We start from the raw sequence: 21,207 nt of genomic DNA, 5'->3' as shown, positions 1-21,207 counted from the left end.
ACTCCTGGAAGTAGACCCCTTGGAGGGTGAAGCTGCACAGTGGTGTTCATTTGAAAGCAAGTGCTAATATTTTGAAAGATAGCTTTCATGTTTTTGTTAATCAGTGTCTAGTAGGTTAATTCTTAGCTAGTATCAAGTAACAAAAAGGTTGTCTAAAGTCATTTTCTCACATTTTTTTGTGTCCACAACTATCCACATTAGATATGGTGCTGAGGATGTACAGTGAAGGAAGGATGCTTTCCCAAGATCAAGGGGTTCACAGTCTTTTAAGAAAGAGATTCGTAGGTTAATACTGACAAAAAAGAAATATTATTAGAAATAGGCATATTGACATTATTGCTACATCAATATAAATGGAAAAGGGAATAGTTAGGCACTGCCTGATTAAACGGTTTCTTCAGCCTCCTCCTCTGCAAGATGCCCCTGGGAGTCAGAGGCCAGTTCTGTTTCATGCTGCAGCTTAGTCTCCTGGAACAGCGCCTGACCTGTACCGAAGCTCAGCTGGCAAGACAGAGGGAAGGTAGGACGGGCGATGACTAAAGTCTGCTCTTGAGTGGATGGCAGCTTAGTCAGTTTATGTTATATGACATCTTAGGGAAATGAACCCGAACTTCTTACATTAGTGCTTATTTATGAAGTTTAGTTTCCTCCACTCTTTTCTCAAACACAGTTCAAATTATTAATGTTAAGAATGGAGCTTAGGATGACATTTGATTTCCAAAACTTGAGTATTCATTAAAAAAATTCTCCTTTTCTAAAGAGAAGATCAATTGAAATATTTTTGTATTCAAAACTTGGTCGTTTTTATTGGGTCATGCCATTTATGCGCTGTTTCAATTTTAAGGTATTTTCTTTTTCCTTTGGGAGTCATCATTTCTATTTTCTTTCTTCATACTTTCAACTGTATTTTAAGTTGTAATTTGCATGTGATATAATTTGTTATAGAATAAAATCTAAAGCTTGAGAGGAACTTTAAATATCATCCCTTGCATCATTCTCATGTAAAATAGAAAGAATGAGGGACTTCTCTGGTGGTCCAGTGGTTGAGAATCTGCCTGCCAATACAGGGGGCTAGGGGTTTGATCCCTGGTTTGGGACAATTCCACATGGCTTTGAGCAACTAAGGGTGAGCGCCACCACCCCTGAGCCTGTGCTCTGGAGCCGGGAGCCTCAACAAGGGAAGCCATGGCAATGAGAAAGCCACACACGGCAGCTAGAGGGTAGCTCCCACTCTTCCCGGCTAGAGAGAGCCCACTAGCAGCAACAAAGACCCAGTGCAGCCAAAAATAAGTAAATAAATTTAAAAATAGAAAGGTTGAGGTTGTGGAGGCTGGGATTACTTATGCAAGGACATATCCTGTCAGGCATAGCTGAGACGTTAATTCTGGTCTCCTGAATTCGTATTGCATTGTGTGCACCCAAACGCCTTATCAGACCCTCTCTGCAGGAGTCAGAATGGGGCCCAAAATGGGTTAATTTGGTTTGACATTGTCAAGGTAGTGTTGTCGGGATTCTCAGGTGGCTCAGATGGTAAAGAACCTGCCTGCAATGCAGGAGACCTGAGTTCAATCCCTGGGTAGGGAAGATCCCCTGGAGAAGGAAACAGCAACCCACTCCAGTATTCTTGCCTTGAAAAATCCCATGGATGGAGGAGGCTGGTGGGCTACAGTCCATGGGGTCACAAAGAGTCGGACACAACTGAGCGGCTTCACTTCACTTCAAGGTGCTGTTGTCAGCTCATTCTGTGAAGGGTAACGCTTTGGGAAACGTGATAAAGAAGATTTCCAGGTAAGCGTTGCAAGTACCAAGCAAAGGTTCCAAAGGCTGAGCAAAATCTACTTGCCAATTTGATTTCACAGTTTTTTATCGCAGTCACACAAGAGCTAACTTGAAGTTCCATGTGCATTTTGTGTCTTCACCACACAAATGAAATCCTGTAGAAAATAACGTCCTCTCTGTATATTTCTAGCAAGAACATGTGGATCAAATCTGCGTGGGCCCAGTGGCGTCATTACCTCTCCTAATTACCCAGTTCAGTACGAAGACAATGCTCACTGTGTCTGGGTCATCACTACGACGGACCCTGACAAGGTAAGACTCTCAGCTCCCCTCTGTACATCTGAGCAGCTCAACTCTCTACCATGGCAACTGTTTACCATGAACAACCTGGTGAGTGCCACACACCCTTACATCTTGTTTGAATTGAAAATCTGCTGCTTCATGGCACGTCAGTCTATCCGCCTTCATTGGAAAGCCTGTCTAGGATGCAGTTATAAAGTACTCTCAGTGTGCTTCCCTCCTACTGCTTCTGAAGGTTACCTCTATGTTATGGTTTTATTTCCAGCTTGATTGTCATATAACAATTGACATACAACATTGTTTTAGTGTAAGGTGTGCAACATAATGATTTGATATGTATTTATATTGAAAACTGGTTACTGCAATGTTTAGTTAACATGTATCACCTTGTATAGTTAACATATTTTTTATTGTGATGAGAACTTTTTATCGCAGTAGCAGTCAGTAATCAGTCGATGGCCTCCAGGTGGAATGTAGGGAGTGAAAGAGGACGATCCGTGGGCAGGTGGTCTTGATTCTCTTAACACTGTGTACACATGGCTTCCCCTGTGGCACCTGCTGCAAGGGGAGAGGAGAAGGAATCCAGAATGGCTTTGGGGTGGGTGGTGAAACCCTGGCCAGAATGGACATAAGGTCCAGCCTCCCAGGGGACTCCCAGTGAACATCCACTGTCCTTGCATAATTACTGATGATAACACCCTTCTTTATTCTCCTAATCATCCCAGGTTGGAACAATTAGATTCTAAGTTCTCTCTACCTGGAAACAGGGAAAGGGCCTCAGAAACCAGCCGTTTAAGGGAAGACAGAATGGGTTTGGCTCTGGGTGCAGTGAGAGTGAGGGGCTTGCTATATCTCCAAATGCGTGTCCCTCAGAGAGGTCAGCTCGGGATTCCCAGGTGTGTCCTTAGCTGCCGAAACCTGAGATGAGTGTGACATTGTGCAGAGAGGCCAGAGAGAGCCGAAGAGAGTCCTGCTGGCAGCATCACATTTCTCTCAGGGCCGTTGGACGGTGCACTGGGCTCCACCATCAGTGATGGTGATCTTGCAAGCAGAGGTATCCACGTCAAGTTTTGAAATACTAAACTCTTATATGGACGATGCCCTGGCATTTCAGCACGAAAGCAGAAGCTCCAGATGAAATCTTCAGGGAATTTGGTTAACTCACTCCCAATAGTTTAAAATTCATTTACATCCAGATTACATATGGATAATCATAAATATTTTTCTATATGAAAGATACCCCTATATATCAGTGTTTCTATGTCTTTCCTATTGTCAACTGAAAAAAGGCACAACCGGAAAGCTGAGGATTAGTGTCACTTGGAGGACATACAGAGGACATAGGGGCTTCCCTGGTGGCTCAGTGGTAAGGAAACTGCCTACAATGCAAGAGATGCAGGAGACGTGGATTTGATCCTGAGTCAGGAAGATCCCCTGGAGGAGGGAATGCCAACCCACTCCAGTATTCTTGCCTGGAGAATCCCATGGACAGAGGAGCCTGGGAGTCAGGCTTCTCTGACTGAGAAGACACGACTGAGTGACAAAGCAGGCATGCATGCACGGAGGATGTACGCCCATGAGACGGCTCTCAGATGACTGCAGGGGGCTGTTCAGGGCAGGTCAGGGAGGAACCAGGATATACAGCAGTTTTTTTGGGAAAAATAGGTAGTCAAACATCAAAAGATTACTGTTAATAGAAGAAAAGTGGACATTTGAATTCAGTGAATTTTAGCTCTTTTCTATACATGGGAAGATGCAGAGCCTGGACTCAATGGAATCCCTGCTTGAATGCCCATCTTAACCTTCCAGGGCCAGTGTCCTGCTTTCCTCCACCTTGAGTGCCCCCACGAGGCAGAGACTGGGGGCTTGATGGACACAACATCCTTCATTTACTGACGTGGCAGGCGACACTCTCTGTCCACACTGTATGTACTAGAATGACCGAAATCTCTATGCAGACAACAGCAGCTTAGAGTTACTCTTGTCTAAACCCTTCATTCGACAGCAAGGAAGCTGAGACCCAGGAAGGTAAGATTTCAGAGCTGTTTACTTCTATTTCAGGATAGAAACATGTGTGCTCTTTGCAGAGCTCTGATAGCCTCTTAGTCAGCTTTCTTCCTCCTGGAAGAAGAGTCATTTCTTTTGCAGCTATCTGTTCCATTATCACTTTGATGAGAACCACAAGGAAATGAAGCGGTAGGTTATTCAGTGCTCTGATAGGATGCTCTTGGCTGTAGATAATAGAAGAGCTGACTAAAAGCCAAACGTTTTTAGGGAAATGTTGTTTCGTGCAGTGAAAGGGCAGAGCCAGGGAGATTCCAGGTTTAATTAAGAAGCTGAGGGCTCTGGTGTGTGCCTTTCTCTCTGCTTTGCTCTCTGAGTAATGATCACATGCCCCTCAGGTCACAAGATGCTACCATACCATCACGTTCAATGCTCAAGGAAGAAACACTGCATGTCTTCCTGAGAAATGGCAGGAATTGTCTAGAAACTCCTAGATGCTCCCCTTAAGACCACCTGAGCTAGATGTCCATGCTCAAGATACTGAGCAGCTGGAGGAAAGAACCATCTGGAAGTCAGAGAAAGGGCCAGTGGTTGTTGGTGACAAGTCATGTCTACCACACACAGATAAGCAAGAGGTCGAGGGAAGAGTTTTCAGTTATCACCAGATTCCTCTTTTGCTTTTGAAATGTTTCACGTCCCATTATCTTCCTGTTCCACTGGACACCAGTGGGCTAACATTAGTTAAAACTCATGAAATTTTTTCCTTGGTATTTTGAAGTTGATTTTAAAACCTGGCCAAGCTGCAAAATGACAAATGAAATACTGAATTTATGCAGTTTGGGTTTATGGATTTCTCTCATTATACAAGTTCACTTTTCTCTCTCATGTTTGTGCACACTTACATAGGTTTTTGTAAAGGCTTTGTATATATTTTGTTGACTCTGAACACATAGCAATTAACAAGTTAAATTTCAGGAATTTTGTGTTACACTGCTCCAGAAATTTCTTTGCCTTCCTTCGTTTACTTTGGTGAGATGCTCAGAGAACAAGCAACGGTTCTGCATGGATAGGCTCACACGGATCCTCAAACAAGAGCACCACTTAGACACCTGAAGGCATCTCAATTAAGCAGAATTACCATCCAAATTAAGCAGCAGACATTGCCATTAAGCATAATTAGGCCTAATTTGATTCCTTGGGAGACATTCCAAATAAGGGGGTTTCCCGATTAAGTTCGTGATGATGAAGGTATATTACATTTTGAGCATAACAGTAAAGAACAGTTACATCAAAATTTCCAGACAACAGCTCTTGCTAGAATACTAACAGCATTCTAGACAAGAAGGGTTGGTACACCTTGGCTTGTTGTTTGACATGCTTTGTAAATTTTTAAGAAATAGGGTAGAATAGAAATCTAAAATTGATTTCCAAATTGATGAGTCAATGAGAGATGAGTTAATAAACTCCTTTTTTGTTGAAAGATTAGCCCTCTCATGGTGACTTACACTCTTTCCTGGTCTTAGACCTGCTTTGACAATTATATAACCATGTTCCATGTGTCAGTTTATACCAAGTGTTAACATAAAATGGCTCATACAGAGTAGTCATTGCAGGAAGTTCGTTGTGTCTCTTAGTAAAGTATGTTGTAAATATAAGATTGTGGAATGCCAAGTTAAATCCATTCACTTACATATGTTTGTTTATATATATAATTATCATAATATATATTAGGTTAAGATACACATTATATATAATGCATATTTGGAGAATTATATGTGTTAATATGTGTATTATATTAATATGCATATATTAGGAAAACAGGCTATGTAGGCAGAAAGTTTAAAAGAAATAGTTCCTCAAGAAGATTCACTTTAGTAGAGAAGTGGGTTTCTAAACACTCAATTGTATTGTTCTTGCTGAACTAGCCCAGTAGAAATTCAGTAAAAATTAACACAGTATTATGATATTTATTAATATATTTCATTATAGGTACATTCAACTATCCATATTTTCTGAGATAAAACTCTTGAGGATGCCTGTGATCAAATTCTTAAGAAAGTAATCTATGGTTAGTGAACCACAGATTATGGGAACTTTGAGCAAATGCTCTCAAACATTTATCACTGGGGTTTTCATTGAAAGGATTAAACATGGAAGACAGCTTTCCTTAGAATCCTTTGATATGTGGATATTGTGCGTGTGTTTTTCTCTAATACATTTGGCTGGCAAAATTTCAGTACCTAATTTTAATTTGAGCTCTTCAGAGAGTAGTGTTTTTGTTGGTGTTAAACTCAGGATTGAAGTGATTTAAGGTGTTTAAACTTTGTCTTATGTGGTTCGTCCACTGAACTCTGTTATGTGGTTCATTCAGGCTGCTATAACAAAATATTGCAGACTAGGTGTATGATATGAAAAACAGATGTTTAATGTCTAACAGCTTTGAACCCCAGTGCGTCCTTATGGTGTTTACAGCTCCCACTTCTGAAGGTTGTTGTGAAGAGCATAAAGTCAGTGTAAAGCACCTGAACACAGTTCTCCAGACACTACACAAGTGCCTCCTTCCTCACCTCCTCTCAGTTCCGCCTCCCTCACCTCCCCGTCCTGCTTTCATTATCACTACTGACTACATTCAATGAGATGTAAGTGGAACCTGCATGGCAGCTATTGCTGCCAGGTGTCAGTGCAGGGCATGAGGGCAGGACATCATCCTGCCCACAGTCACCTGCACAGATCTGAAGGTCACAAGATTGGAAGTGGGAGACCTCAGGACTTCATTTCAATTATGAGACAGGAGGGACCTACGTGGGGCTTCCCAGGTGCTGCTTGTGAAGAAGCTGGCTGGCAGGGAAGGAGACGCAAGAGTCATGGACCTGATCCCTGGTTTGGGAAGATCCCCTGCAGGGGGAAATAGCAACCCACTCCAGTATTCTTGCCTAAAAAATTCCATGCCCAGAGGAGCCTGGAGGGCTATAGTCCATGGGGTTGCAAAGAGTTGGACACAGATGAGCAACTGAGCATAGGGACCTAAATCAGAACAAGAAACAACATCAGATTTGGAGAGAAGAAAATGGATTCGAGATCTATTTAAGGGATGGCAGATGACACCACCCTTATGGCAGAAAGTGAAGAGGAATTTAAAAGCCTCTTGATGAAAGTTAAAGAGGAGAGTGAAAAAGCTGCTTTAAAACTCAACATTCAGAAAACTAAGATCATGGCATCTGGTCCCATCACTTCATGGGAAATAGATGGGAAAACAGTGGAAACAGTGTCAGACTTTGATTTCTGGGGCTCCAAAATCACTGCAGATGGAAACTGCAGCCATGAAATTAAAAGACGCTTACTCCTTGGAAGGAAAGTTATGACCAACCTAGATAGCATATTCAAAAGCAGAGACATTACTTTGCCAACAAAGGTCCATCTAGTCAAGGCTATGGTTTTTCCAGTGGTCATATGTGGATGTGAGAGTTGGACTGTGAAGAAAGCTGAGCGCAGAAGAATTGATGCTTTTGAACTGTGGTGTTGGAGAAGACTCTTGAGAGTCCCTTGGACTGCAAGGAGATCCAACCAGTCCATTCTGAAGGAGATCAGTCCTGGGTGTTCTTTGCAAGGACTGATGCTAAAGCTGAAACTCCAATACTTTGGCCATCTCATGCAAAGAGTTGACTCATGGAAAAGATTCTGATGCTAAGAGGGATTGGGGGCAGGAGGAGAAGGGGACGCCAGAGGATAAGATGGCTGGATGGCATCACTGACTTGAAGGACGTGAGTCTGAGTGAACTCCAGGAGTTGGTGATGGACAGGGAGGCCTGGCATGCTGCGATTCATGGAGTCACAAAGAGTCGGACCTGACTGAGTGACTGAACTGAACTAGTCACAGCAATTTATACACCAATGAGTAACTTAATAAGTAACTCAATATCTTAAGACAAATAAGAAAATTTGCTTTATGTTCACTGCTTGTATGAAAATACAACTGTTTATCAGTGCCCTTTGGGAGGAAGGAGCGTTCACTTCTTTTATTATTATTCAGTGGATTTTGTACATAATTTGAAGTAACAAATCCATACAGATGCAGAAAAGGCATTTGTCTGCATTCACAACATTTTAAGAGGTTTTGAAGTGGAATTTGAATAGATATAGTTCATTGGGTTTTCTTTCCTCACTGAGGGAGCCACAGATCAGTGGAGAGCCAGGGTCAAATGTCATACCTCATCGCACCCTGTGTTTTGCTCACAGATGCCACAGTGGGGTCTATTTAACTGTCCCCTCAGTTTTCTCAAAGGTCACTGACTTTTGTCAGTGGGCTTTCCTCCCACTGCAGGGAAAGCCGGTTCCCTGCCAGCTTCCCTTCACTGCACATTCGGCGAGGCTCCCTTGGATTCTTCTAGGTCATCATCATCCGTCTTCTGTTAGGATCCGTTACTTGGTCCTTGTCCACTCTCCAGGACATCCCCTCTGAACCAGCTCTTTTGTCATCAGCGTCCTCCCGATCATCACTGTTTAGTATTTGCAGCTCCGTTCCTGAACTGCGTTGGGTTCCAGTGACTGCTTCCTTCTCAGGCCTCTGGACTTGCCCTTCTCAACATCCTGTCTTTTCTGTCTCAGACACATCTGCTCTGTCTTCATTTTGCTCAGCTCTGACTCAATTTCTTAAATCAAATTTACTTATTTTTATATCTCTTCTTGGCACTCAAAAAAAAATAGAAAACAAGGTGTGTGCTTTTGATTTGGTTGCATTTTTAAGCCAAACTGAATTACACACATATACACATACACACATATGTGTGTATAATACATTCACACACACATGATGGAGACAGCATTAGTAGTGTGCAGACTATGTTAAGAGGTGAAGAATGCCTGTGGAGATGTAGACAAAGGCTTCATGTAGGCATCAATAATTGTATTGAGTTGGCCACAAAGTTCATTCAGGTTTTTCCATAAGATTTTACAGAAAAACTCTAACAAACTTTTGATTCTTGGTCCTAGGGACAGAAAGGTGGAGAAGGCTTTCTGTAATGCTTGCCACCTGGACATAACCCAGATGTATATTTTTGTTCTAATATATGACCTGGTGTTTTTCATGTACTCAGATCCTGATTTTGTAAAAATTGGGTGGCCCTCCAAAGACTTTTATGTCACTCTATTAGAAGACAAATGGAAAAGTGTTCACAAGTGAAGCAGAAGCGGTTCTGTTTTTTTCTTCTTTTTTTCACTATCTTAAATTGAAAAAGCTAACCTTCATACTCAAGCATTGCAACTGAAAGCAGAAGAAATGGTCAAATTCCCCAAAATAGAGGGGGAAAAAATCCCCAAACAGAAATAGATTTGACCAGTTCATGACTAACTCAGAGCTAAAATAACAATTTATCTTAAGAGTTTTGAAATTTTGTTTGCTTCTCTCTTAATGGTACAAAATATCACGGTATATCTTGGGAATCTTGATTTGGATGAATAAGTTTTTATCTTTTGCAAGCAAGTCTCTCTTACATCTGAATTTCTAGCCATAATGATGGCCATTTGATACTGAATAAGTAGCTATGGCAATGGACGAGCACGCATTGCTTTATATCACCAACGAGGCAGAGAAAATAGTGCCATAATTATTGTTTTTAAATAGATATAGTTTTTTCCAAGCCACCAGTCTCACAAATCTACATACTATTTAGGTCTTAAAAATGGCCAAATATGGTAAACAAAAATGTTGCATTATAAACAGAATATTATTCGCTTAGCAACATTTGTTGTCTGCAACACAAAAGGTACATTTGTTGCTATTAAGCTTGGTTGTGGGTAATACTTTGCAAGCAGTTGACTTTCCCCATATTTTGTTGCTTTCGTTAAGCTGCTTTGTATTTTTGATGATGCCTGTTACCCAACTGTTCCTACCAATATGCAGACTTAAAAAGAGAATATTCCAGAGGTCTGGATACTATGTTCTGCTGTCTTCACAGTCCTCTAATGCTTTGGCATGTGTATTTGAAAGACTGTGTTAATGACTTGGGGATTGTTTCCATGGGTTTGCACTGAAGTGTGAAGCATTGATGGCTGTCAACACCAGGAGCGGGCCCCCTGAGGGTGATGGCAGTGTGGAGGAAGCCACACCCAGTTACCCCCTGGTCGTCTCTCAGTGGACAGATGCTGGGCAGTTGTACTTGGAACTGAATAAACCTGCCAGCTAGCAGAAGCAGAAGAAATCACACCTTTCTTTCCAAGTGCTCACAATGGAGAATGCAATTATTTTCATTAACAGCAGACATATCCAGCACCTGCTTCACTGTTTTGTGGTTTCCTTAAAAGAGAAAGAGTGACTTTGAATTCTTCTGTGTATAATAGGAACATTTTGCTTTACTCACTTTACTAGAAGTGTGAACCAATTATATCATCTCACAGAATCCCTTCTAAATTCTATCATGACAAGCACTCTTACTTAAATTATAACAAGTACTCTTAATTAAATATTTCATGTTTAGAAAATCCACTTTGGGAATTTAGGATTCTGAAATGTTTCAATATCTGGTCCTGCTGGGTATTGTGAGGAGTCTTACATACAATGTATATGTGGAATAATACAGATTTTAAAATATCTAGAGCATAACTTTGGTAGCTACATTCATATCTTACGTGCTTTGTCCTTGAAAGTGAAAGTGTTAGTCATTCAGTTGTGTCCCACTCATTGTGACCCCACAGATTATAGCCTGCCAGGCTCCTCTGTCCATGGGATTTCCCTGGCAAGAATATTGGAGTGAGTAGCCTTTCCCTTCTCCAGGGGATCTTCCCACCCCAGGAATCGAACCTCCATCTCATGCATTGTAGGCAGATTCTTTACCATCTGAGTCACCAGGCAAAGCATGTAAGTTTGTAACTTTCATATGTTACATGCTTTGTCCTTGGCCTGGATTAAAATCACCAGTTTTAACATTCTCCCATTTAACACCAGGAAAACATGATCTATTTAAATACTTGCTTTACTATGACTTTGCCTGACTTGCAGAGTCCTGTACAGATAAAGTGTGATTAAAATGCTCAACTATTATATAGTTCGTAGAAAAACATCTGGCATGTATATATAGATAATTAAATGAATGGAAAATTCAAATTATGATTGGTACGTATTTGAAAAAAAAAAAACAAAACTCACTTTGAATGAAAAGTTTCCAAGAGCAAATGTATGTATACATATATATTTTTAAATGAATATGTAAAACAAGTTTATCTTGATGTAGGATTAAAGTAAATGAGCTACAATTATGTACAATCTCCAGTGAAGCAGGCTTTTAATAAGTCGCTTCAGGTGTGGAATTTTCAAGGTGGAGCTCAGGTGTGCAACTCAGATCCTGAGGCACTGCCCTGCCCCTGCCTCCCAGAGCTCCACCTCCCCCCCACCCCGCCCCCTGCCCCGCAAGGGAAGGGGCCAGCTGACTCCTCGGGGTGAAATCAGCTGTGCTCTCCCAGGATCACCCCAGGTCCTCCTGGCCATGTCTAGGGGACACAGTGGAGACCGTGGAGCTCCGCCTTGAAGCTCTTCCCCAGTGCCATCGTGTGCTCCTGGACGCTCAGTCCAGTGCCAACCCCAGTTAGCAGCACTCTTCAGGTTTTCCTCCAGCTGCTCTGAGCCATCGCCCTACTTTGTTGAGGTCCTTTTATGGACCGGAACCTGGTGGTCCAGAGTCGACGATAAGAAAGTAAAGGAGAGAAAGAGGCTGATATTCCTTGGTTTATGCAGAAAACCAATAAAGTCCCTGACATGGGGCTTGATCTGTTCACGGAGGCCTCAGGCACCCTCTCGATGGGGTGAAAGCTCAGAACGCCTTCTCAAGAGGGTCTTAGAAGCCTGGGCAGGAAAGTGAACTCAGAGGGCCTCTGCGCTCCAAAGAAATAGCCTGAGAGAGAGAGAGAGAAAGAAAGAGAAAGAAAGACACGGGGACCAAAGCTCTGATGAAGCAAAGGTGTTTTACTCAACATTGTGTAGGTATTTATACTGTCGTATAAGAGAGCTATTTTCAGCAGAGATAAAATGAAAACTTACAAGTAATCAAAGAAACATGAGGTCATCCATATGAAAGACAGAGGGTTGTAAATAATCACTTTTACCATACGTTTCATAAAAAGGAAGAGGGTACTTATCACCGTATAGAAAAACTAACAAAGGAAATGCCTGGATTCCTCAGACCCCGGGAGAGGCTTGCCTCTCCTGTTAATTCCTGAATATTCAGAAATTAATAAGGAACAGAGAATTCCTGACAGATCCAAAACAGCACACAGGAAGCCTCCTGTTAAATGATTCCTGACACTACCTTCTGCTTCTATCTGGCCCAGGTTGTGTAAGCTAACCTGATATAGAAAAAAAAAAAAAAAAAAGTGCCATAGAGACAATAATTAGATCATTTTCAGGTTTTCTGTGTCAGTGTGTATTTTAAGTTTCCAGTAATTCACTCCATCTCTTCTTCCAAAGCATACCTCAGTTTTCCCTGCAGATAGCCCTCCCTGCCATGGGAAATCCCATCCTTGTCCTTATATGTTAAGAGAGACTCAGTTCCTCCTTATAGAGAAGCTCTCTGTCACTCATTCTAAGGTTCATGTGATTCCTTTCAGGGATTCACATGATATCATTTTTTCAAACACATGCCATAACATTTCCTTCCCATTCAACACTTGGAATGTCACTGCCCCTGTGGAATTCAGGAAGTATGTGCCTGAGTTCAACAAGGATGGACCTTCAGGGTCTCACATCAAGCTTGGGATTTGCAGGGTGGGATGACCAGGGGGCCCAGGTCACCTCAAGCATACTCATATTTTTACCGCGTCCAAGCTAGCTCTGCTTACCACAAAACAGGCCAATGAATCCGAGAAGCGAAGGGTTAAGACAAAAAAAGGGACTGTATTTGGGGAGCTGACTGACAAAAAACAAGGCAGGCGAGCACCTCAAAATAACCATCTTGTCAGGGTCTGGATGCCAGGTTGTTTTGTAGCTGTTCAGTAGTTCTGTTGTGTCTGATTCTTAATGTCCCTCCTCTTCACAGCCTAGCTGAGTCGGTGATGCCATCCAGCTATCTCATCCTCTATCATCCCCTTCTCTTCCTGACTTCTATCTTTCCCAGCATCGGGGTCTTTTCCACTGAGTCAGCTTCAGCATCAGTCCTTCCAATGAATATTCAGGGTTAAGTTCATTTAGGATTGACTGCCTTGATCTCCTTGCAGTCCAAGGGACTTTGCCATTGCCCTTCTTTGAGACTGGAATGAAAACTGACCTTTTCTAGTCCTGTGGCCACTACTGAATTTTCCAAATTTGCTGGCATATTGAGTGCAGCACTTTATAATAGCATCATCTTTTAGGATTTGAAATGTATAATCATAAGGGAGGGCGATTTAGGTCATACCTGAGTGGCCTAGTGGTTTTCCCTACTCTCTTCAATTTAAGTCTGAATTTTACAACAAGGAGTTCATAATCTAAGCCACAGTTGTCACCTGATCTTGTTTTTGCTGATTGTATAGAGCTGTTCCAACTTCAGCTGCAAAGAATATAATTAATCTGATTTCAGTATTGACCAGCTGGTGATGTCCTTGTGTAGAGTTGCCTCTTATGTTGTTGGAAGTGGGTGTTTGCTATGACCAGTGCGTTCTCTTAGCAAAACTCTGCTAGCTTTTGTCCTGCTTCATTTTGTACTCCAAGGCCAAACTTGCCTGTTACTCCATGTAACTCTTGACTTCCTATTTTTGCATTCCAGTCCCCTATGATGAAAAGGACATCTTATTTTGGTGTTAGTTCTAGAAGGTCTTGTGGGTCTTCATGAAACCATTCAACTTCAGCATCTTTGGGATCAGTGCTTGGGGCAGAGACTTGGATTACTGTGATATTGAATGGTTGCCTTGGAAACGAACAGAGAAATTCTGTCCTTTTTTCATTTTGGACTCTTTTGTGGACTATGAGGATGCTCTACTTCTTCTAAGGTACTCCTGCCCACAGTAGTAGGTGTAAGTGTCATCACATCCATCTTAGTTCCCTGACTCCTAAGATGCTGATCTTCACTCTTTCCATCTCCTGTTTGACCACCTCCAATTTACCTTGATTCATGGACCTGACATTCCAGGTTCCTATGCAATATTGGTTTTTACATCATCAGAATTTACTTTCACCACCAGACACATCCAAAACTGGGAGTTACTTCCACTTTGGCTCAGACTTTTGATTGCTTCTGGAGCTATTTCTCTGCTCTTCTCCAGTAGCATATTGGGTACCTTCTGACCTAGGGAGTTCATCTTTCAGTATCATAACTTTTTTCATATTGTTCATGAGGTTCTCAAGGCATGAATGCTGAAGTACTTTGCCATTTCCTTCTCTAGTGGACCATGTTTTGCCAGAAGGCTCCACCATGACCTGTCCATCTTGGGTGGCCCTCTTTTGTAGAGCCAGAGAGAAAGAAGCAAGGAGGAACTAAAGTCAAAAGGCAGAATAGAGAAGAAGAGGCAGTTGGGAAGTGAAAGGGTCTTCAATTTTACAAATATCTCCAAGGGAATGGCCAGCCCTTGGAGGCCTTTGTGGGTGGGGTGTGTTAATCTCTTCTATTCACAGGTGGGCAGGGACAAATTATCTCTCTATGAGCTGAAGAAAGACACTTTAGTTTATAGTCAAACAGAGGAGCAGGGTCCTCAGAGGCAAGCTCTTAAGTATAATTATAATAACAAAATCAAGGAAAAGCAAGGTAAATAAAGATTTTCCAACATGGAGATGGAACTGGCTCCTTCTCTGCAGCAGTATCAACAGAACATCCTATCTGTGCCCATTGCCTTCAGCACGGAAGTGCTGAGATGCACGCCACAGAGTGCTTCTTGTATCAGTATCTGTATCACATGGAATAAAATACCATCCTTTGGTTTAATATCAGTTCTGAGCTATGAGAAGCATAATGGATCATCAAGAAGAACTTCAGTATCTTTACTAAAAATTCTGAAAACAGAGCTGTACCAATGCAGAAGTCATGATTAGGGAAGCAGAGGATGTTAACAAACATAGTTATAATGAAAATTGTATATTCAGTAGAGTCTGTTTGCTTACCAGATTCCCAGAGGGCAGAGCAGTGCCTTTCATCCATGGTACCCTGAAGCATTTATGCACTACATCTCCCCAAAGGCTTACAGCCAGGTGTATTCAGGTCAGTTCAGTTCAGTCACTCAGTTGTGTCTGACACCCTATGGACTGCAGCACACCAGACTTCCCTGTCCATCACTGATGCCCAGAGCTTGCTCAAACTCATGTCCATTGTTTAGGTGATATCATCCAACCATCTCATCCTCTGTCATCCCCTTCTCCTCGTGCCCTCAATCTTTCCCAGCATCAGGGTCTTTTCAAATAAGTCAGCTCTTTACATCAGGTAGCCAAAAGATTAAAGGTTTAGCCTCAACATCAGTCCTTCCAATGAATATTCAGGGTTGATTTCCTTTAGGATTAACTGGTTGGATCTCCTTGCAGTCCAAGGGACTCTAAACAGTCTTCTCCAACACTACAGTTCAAAATCATGAATTCTTCAGCACTCAGCTTTCTTTATGGTCCAACTCTCACATCCATACATAAATACTGGAAAAACCATGGCTTTGACTATACAGACCTTTGTTGGCAAAGCAATGACTCTGCTTTTTAATATGTTGTCTAGGTTGTCTAGATTTTCTTCCAAACAGCAAGTGTCTTTTAATTTCATGACTGCAGTCACCATCTGCAGTGATTTTGGAGCCCTCAAAATAAAGTCTCTCACTGTTTCCATTGTTTCCCCATCTATTTGCCATGAAGTGATGGGAACAGATGCATGATCTTCATCTTCTGAATGTTGAGTTTTGAGGCAGCTTTTTCACTCCCTTCTTTCACTTTCATCAAGAGACTCTTTAGTTCCTTTCCACTTTCTGCCATAAGGTTGGTGTCATCTGCATATCTGGGGTTATTGATATTTCTCCCAGCAATCTTGATTCCAGCTGGTGCTTCATCCTGCCCAGCATTTTGCATGATATATTCTGCATACGAGTTAAGTAAGCAGGGTAACAATATACAGCCTTGACATACTCCTTTCCCAATTTGAAACCAGTCTGTTTTTCCATGTCCAAAGTGTATTAGTTTTCATAATTTGTTCATTTATCAGAACTTCTAAATATTAATTATTCAAGGATGGAAGGGGGTGGGGATACTATAATATGAAAAATGTGCCAGAAGATATTACCTAATACTACTGAGAAATTAGCTTATTTCAGAAACTTGAAGAAATTGTGCTCATTATTTTACTAAATCCTTAAAACTCCTCTACTGTACTGAAAGTGGAAGTGTTAGTCACTTACTTGTGTTTAACCTTTTGCAACTCGATGGACTGTAGCCTGCCAGGCTCCTCTGGGTATCCTGCATTGCAGAAGGAGGTGGCTCAGACATAAATTTGCAATACAGGAGACACAGGTTTGATCCCTGTGTCATGAATATCCCCTGGAGAAGGAAATGGTTGCACATTCCAGTATCCTTGCCTGAACAGTCCGATGGTCAGAGGAGCTTGGTTGTACAGCCCATGTGCTGGCAGTGTCAGACACAACTGAGACTGTGCTCTCTCATTATTTCCTTTCCAAAGATAAGAAAACTAAATCATAGAGATGTTAGTTCAGTTCAGTCACTCAGTCGTGTTCGACTCTTTGGGACCCCATAAATCGCAGCACGCCAGGCCTCCCTGTCCATCACCAACTCCCGGAGTTCACTCAAACTCATGTTCATCGAGTCGGTGATGCTATCCAGCCATCTAATCCTCTGTCATCCCCTTCTCCTCCTGCCCCCAATCCCTCCCAGCATCAGAGTCTTTTCCAGTGAGTCAATTTTTCGAATAAAGTGGCCAAAATGTTAGAGTTTCAGCTTTACCATTAGTCCTTCCAATGAACACCCAGGACTGAGCTCCTTTAGAATGGACTGGTTGGTTCTCCTTGCAGTCCAATGGAGTCTCAAGAGTCTTCTCCAACACCACAGTTCAAAAGCATCAATTCTTCCGTGCTCAGCTTTCTTCACAGTCCAACTCTCACATCCATACATGACTACTGGAAAAACCATAGCCTTGACTAGACAGATCTTTTTTGGCAAAATAATGTCTCTGCTTTTTAATATGCTATCTAAGTTGGTCATAACTTTCCTTCCAAGGAGTAAGCGTCTTTTAATTTCATGGCTGCAATCACAATCCTAAGTGATTTTGGAGCACCGCCCCCCCCCCCGCCCCTCCCCACCAAAAGAAAGTCTGACACTGTTTGCACTGTTTCCCCATCTATTTCCCATGAAGTGATGGGACCAGATACCATGATCTTCATTTTCTGATGTTGAGCTTTAAGCCAACTTTTCCACTTTCCTCTTTCATTTTCATCAAGAAGCATTTTAGTTCCTCTTCACTTTCTGCCATAAGAGTGGTGTCATCTGCATATCTGAGGTTATTGATATTTCCCTCGGTGATCTTGATTCCAGCTTGTGCTCCTCCAGCCCAGCATTTCTCATGATGTACTCTGCATATAAATTAAATAAGCAGGGTAACGATATACAGTCTTGATGTACTCCTTGTCCTATTTGGAACCAGTCTATTGTTCCATGTCCAGTTCTAACTGTTGCCTCCTGACCTGCATACAGGTTTCTCAAGAGGCAGATCAGGTGGTCTGGTATTCCCATCTTTTTTCAGAATTTTCCACAGTTTATTGTGATCCACACAGTCAAAGGCTTTGGCGTAGTCAATAAAGCAGAAATAGATATTTTTCTGGAACTCTCTTGCTTTTTCCATGATCCAGCAGATGTTGGCAATTTGATCTCTGGTTCCTCTGCCTTTTCTAAAACCAGCTTGAACATCTGGAGGTTCATGGTTCACATATTCCTGAAGCCTGGCTTGGAGAATTTTGAGCATTAGTTTAGTAGTGTGTGAGATGAGTGCAATTGTGCAGTAGTTTGAGCATTCTTTGGCATTGCCCTTCTTTGGGGTTGGAATGAAAACTGACCTTTTCCAGTCCTGTGGCCACTGCTGAGTTTTCCAAATTTGCTGGCATATTGAGTGCAGCCCTTTCACAGCATCATCTTTCAGGATTTGAAATAGCTCAACTGGAATTCCATCACCTCCACTAACTTTGTTCATAGTGATGTTTTCTAAGGCCCACTTGGCTTCACATTTCAGGATGTCTGGCTCTAGGTGAGTGATCACACCATCGTGATTATCTGGGTCATGAAGATCTTTTTTGTACAGTTCTTTTGTGTATTCTTGCCACCTCTTCTTAATATCATCTGCTTCTGTTAGGTCCATACCATTTCTGTCCTTTATCGAGTCCATCTTTGCATGAAATGTTCCCTTGGTATCTCTAATTTTCTTGAAGAGATCTCTGCTGCTGCTGCTGCTAAGTCACTTTAGTCGTGTCTGACTCTGTGCGACCCCATAGATGGCAGTCAACCAGGTCTCACATCCCTGGGATTCTCCAGGCAAGAACACTGGAGTGGGTTGCCATTTCCTTCTCCAATGCATGAATGTGAAAAGTGAAAGTGAAGTCACTCAATCTTGTCTGACTCTAGTGACCCCATGGACTGCAGCCTACCATCCATGGACTGCAGGGTTCTCCGTCCATGGGATTTTCTAGGCAAAAGTACTGGAATGGGGTGCCATTGCCTTCTCCGAAGAGATCTCTAGTCTTTCCCATTCTGTTGTTTTCCTCCATTTCTTTGCATTGATCACTGAGGAAGGCTTTCTTATCTCTCCTTGCTAATCTTAAGTCCACCTTTTTAACCACTTACCTTAAGCAGCATCAGCTCCAAATGCATCATGAAGATGATAATTCAAGTTAGATGAGGTTTATCCTGACAGATAGGCAGCCAGAAAGTTTTAAGAAATGAATCTTCCTGTGGTCACTGATGAAGGAGTCACATGAGATCTATATGCTCTTGGGTTTTCACAAAAGAAGCAGTGGCTTGCAGTATCTGAACATAGGCTACATATACCTAGTGTTTTAGTTTATTTACTCATTGAGAATGAGTATTCATAGAGTATCTGTGTGTGACCCAGGGCTCAGGACAGAGCAAGTGTGGCCCCTCATGAAACTACTTCTAAATGAAATGAGAGGCAGAAGTGAAGAAGCAAAGAGACAACATGATTTCAGGTGGTGACAGGTACCTTGGCGATGCAAACCAACCAGTAAATAAACCAATAAAACTGAGCAAAGAGATAGAAACCAATGAGGTTTCTATCTGATGGGTTTTAGGTGTGATGTGCAGACAGGATGGAATGTTCAGATGGTAAAGAATCCACCTGGAATGAGGGAGACCTGGGTTCGATCCCTGGGTCGGGAGGATCCCCTGGAGGAGGGCATGACAATTCACTCCTGTAGTCTTGCCTGGAGAATCCCCTGGACAGAGGAGCATGGTGGGCTATGGTCCATAGGGTCGCAACAAGTCAGAAATGACTGAGCGACTAAGCACAAGGAGGCAGACAGGATGGAATGGTAGGCTTACGGGATGAGGTCACTGCAGACACGAGTTTCTGCAGCTCTTCTCTTCTTCCACAGTCTTCTTCCTCTACGTGTCCCCACAGTCCTTAAACATTCTGAAGTTTGTCTTCAGTTCATGAAGTTCATCACCTTGTAGCTTCTCCCCTGAGCTTGTACAACAGTCTGTTCCTGTAAGAAAACTGTGTTCTGTGACAACCTAAGGAGTCTCTTTTGTAATCGAGTCAAACCTCCAACGAGGTCAAAAAATTGAGCACCGTCTGGGTAGGTGCCAACACAAGTTCTCTAACACATCTTTTATTTTGGATAGGAGCACAAAGCATCCAGGACATCTTGGTCTTTGCTGACTTAAAGCACTTGTTTACAGCAGAAAATGTGTTCAGGACTTTTACCACCATTTACGTTTGTTAGTGAGATCTGATGACTAGTATCTTGTTGGGAAGGCTGTTTCTCCAGTGTCCTGTAGAAGTCCTCCTCAGCATCATGTGCTGTGTCGTCAGTGTGAGGGCCAAAGTTGCGCTTTTATCATTTGGGAGGAAACATGTGCTTTACGGCTCTCACGCTCCATCTTCCCTGGGAGTGCCACTCTGCGCTCACTGTGAGTCTTTACTCTGAGTGTTTAAGGTTTCACCAACTGTTGGGCTTTGTCCTCTCTGCTCAGTAAATTCTGCTACTAAACAACTCTCTCCCAGAGCCTTTTTACCAATGTGGACTTCTATTTGAGCCCCAGAGCCTTTTTACCAATGTGACTTCTTTTTCAACAAGTGTTTCTCTATTTGAGATTCCATAGCTGTTTAAACAGCTATGGAATGGTAACCAGCACCATCACATAACAAATGGTAGTGATTTGCTGTTAAAGATCTTCAAGTTTGCCAAAGCCAGTGCCGTGTCTGTAAGATGTTTGCATGTACAATGCAGTGTGCAAAACAGTGAATTGGACAACTTGGATCCCCTGTATTAAATAATGACAAGTCTCTTTCACTGTGAAGACAGAATGCTTTTGTATCCTGTGGTGCATTTAATGCACAGAAATGACACAAAAGAAGGTCATTTATTTTTATCACTAACCTTATCAGAATCATCTGAAACTTTAGCAAGTTTGTCTTCTACTTCTCACCTTATCTTTAGAAATCACCACATCAGGCCATCAGATATCAGATATGTGCTGCTGCTGCTGTGTCGCTTCAGTCGTGTCTGACTCTGTGCAACCCCATAGATGGCAGCCCACCAGGCTCCGCCGTCCCTGGGATTCTCCAGGCAAGAACACTGGAGTGGGTTGCCATTTCCTTCTCCAATGCATGAAAGTGAAGAGTGAAAGTGAAGTCGCTCAGTCGTGTCCGACTCTTTGCAGCCTACCAGGCTCCTCCATGCATGGAACTTTCCAAGCAAGAGTACTGGAGTGGGGTGCCATCACCTTCTCCGTATATTTGAGCATGGTGTAAATGGTGATAACATTTAAAACACAACTGAGTGGACTGTGAAAATACAACTTCACAGTGCCGCTTACATGTAGACCTGCACTACCCACACCTGACAACATATAGAGCAACAGTGAAGGGCAGCTGGGTGATGGAGCATTAGAACTCCTTCCTTAACATGAAAATGTTGCAGTATTTATTTGCAAAGTATAGCAAGCTTACTTGTGAGCTG

The 21,207-nt window shown here is 42.3% G+C and overlaps 1 protein-coding gene across 1 annotated transcript in view; it reads left to right on the top strand.

The window, feature by feature from the left end:
* Positions 1-21,207, top strand: part of CSMD1 (CUB and Sushi multiple domains 1) — a 2,074,203-nt gene that overhangs the window by 1,517,722 nt on the left and 535,274 nt on the right. Inside the window, exon 11 of the mRNA XM_086379826.1 lies at positions 1,970-2,091. Within this exon, the coding sequence (XP_086235952.1) occupies positions 1,970-2,091 (122 nt within the window). The remainder of the gene's footprint in view (positions 1-1,969; positions 2,092-21,207) is intronic.

The sequence above is a fragment of the Bos grunniens genome, chromosome 27, assembly GCF_055505025.1.
Source record: "Bos grunniens cultivar Pamir isolate PY7600 chromosome 27, Bosgru_T2T1.0, whole genome shotgun sequence".
Lineage (NCBI taxonomy): Eukaryota > Metazoa > Chordata > Mammalia > Artiodactyla > Bovidae > Bos > Bos grunniens.
The sequence above is the reverse complement of the archived record's forward strand: the minus strand, read 5'-3'. Positions and strand labels throughout refer to the sequence as shown.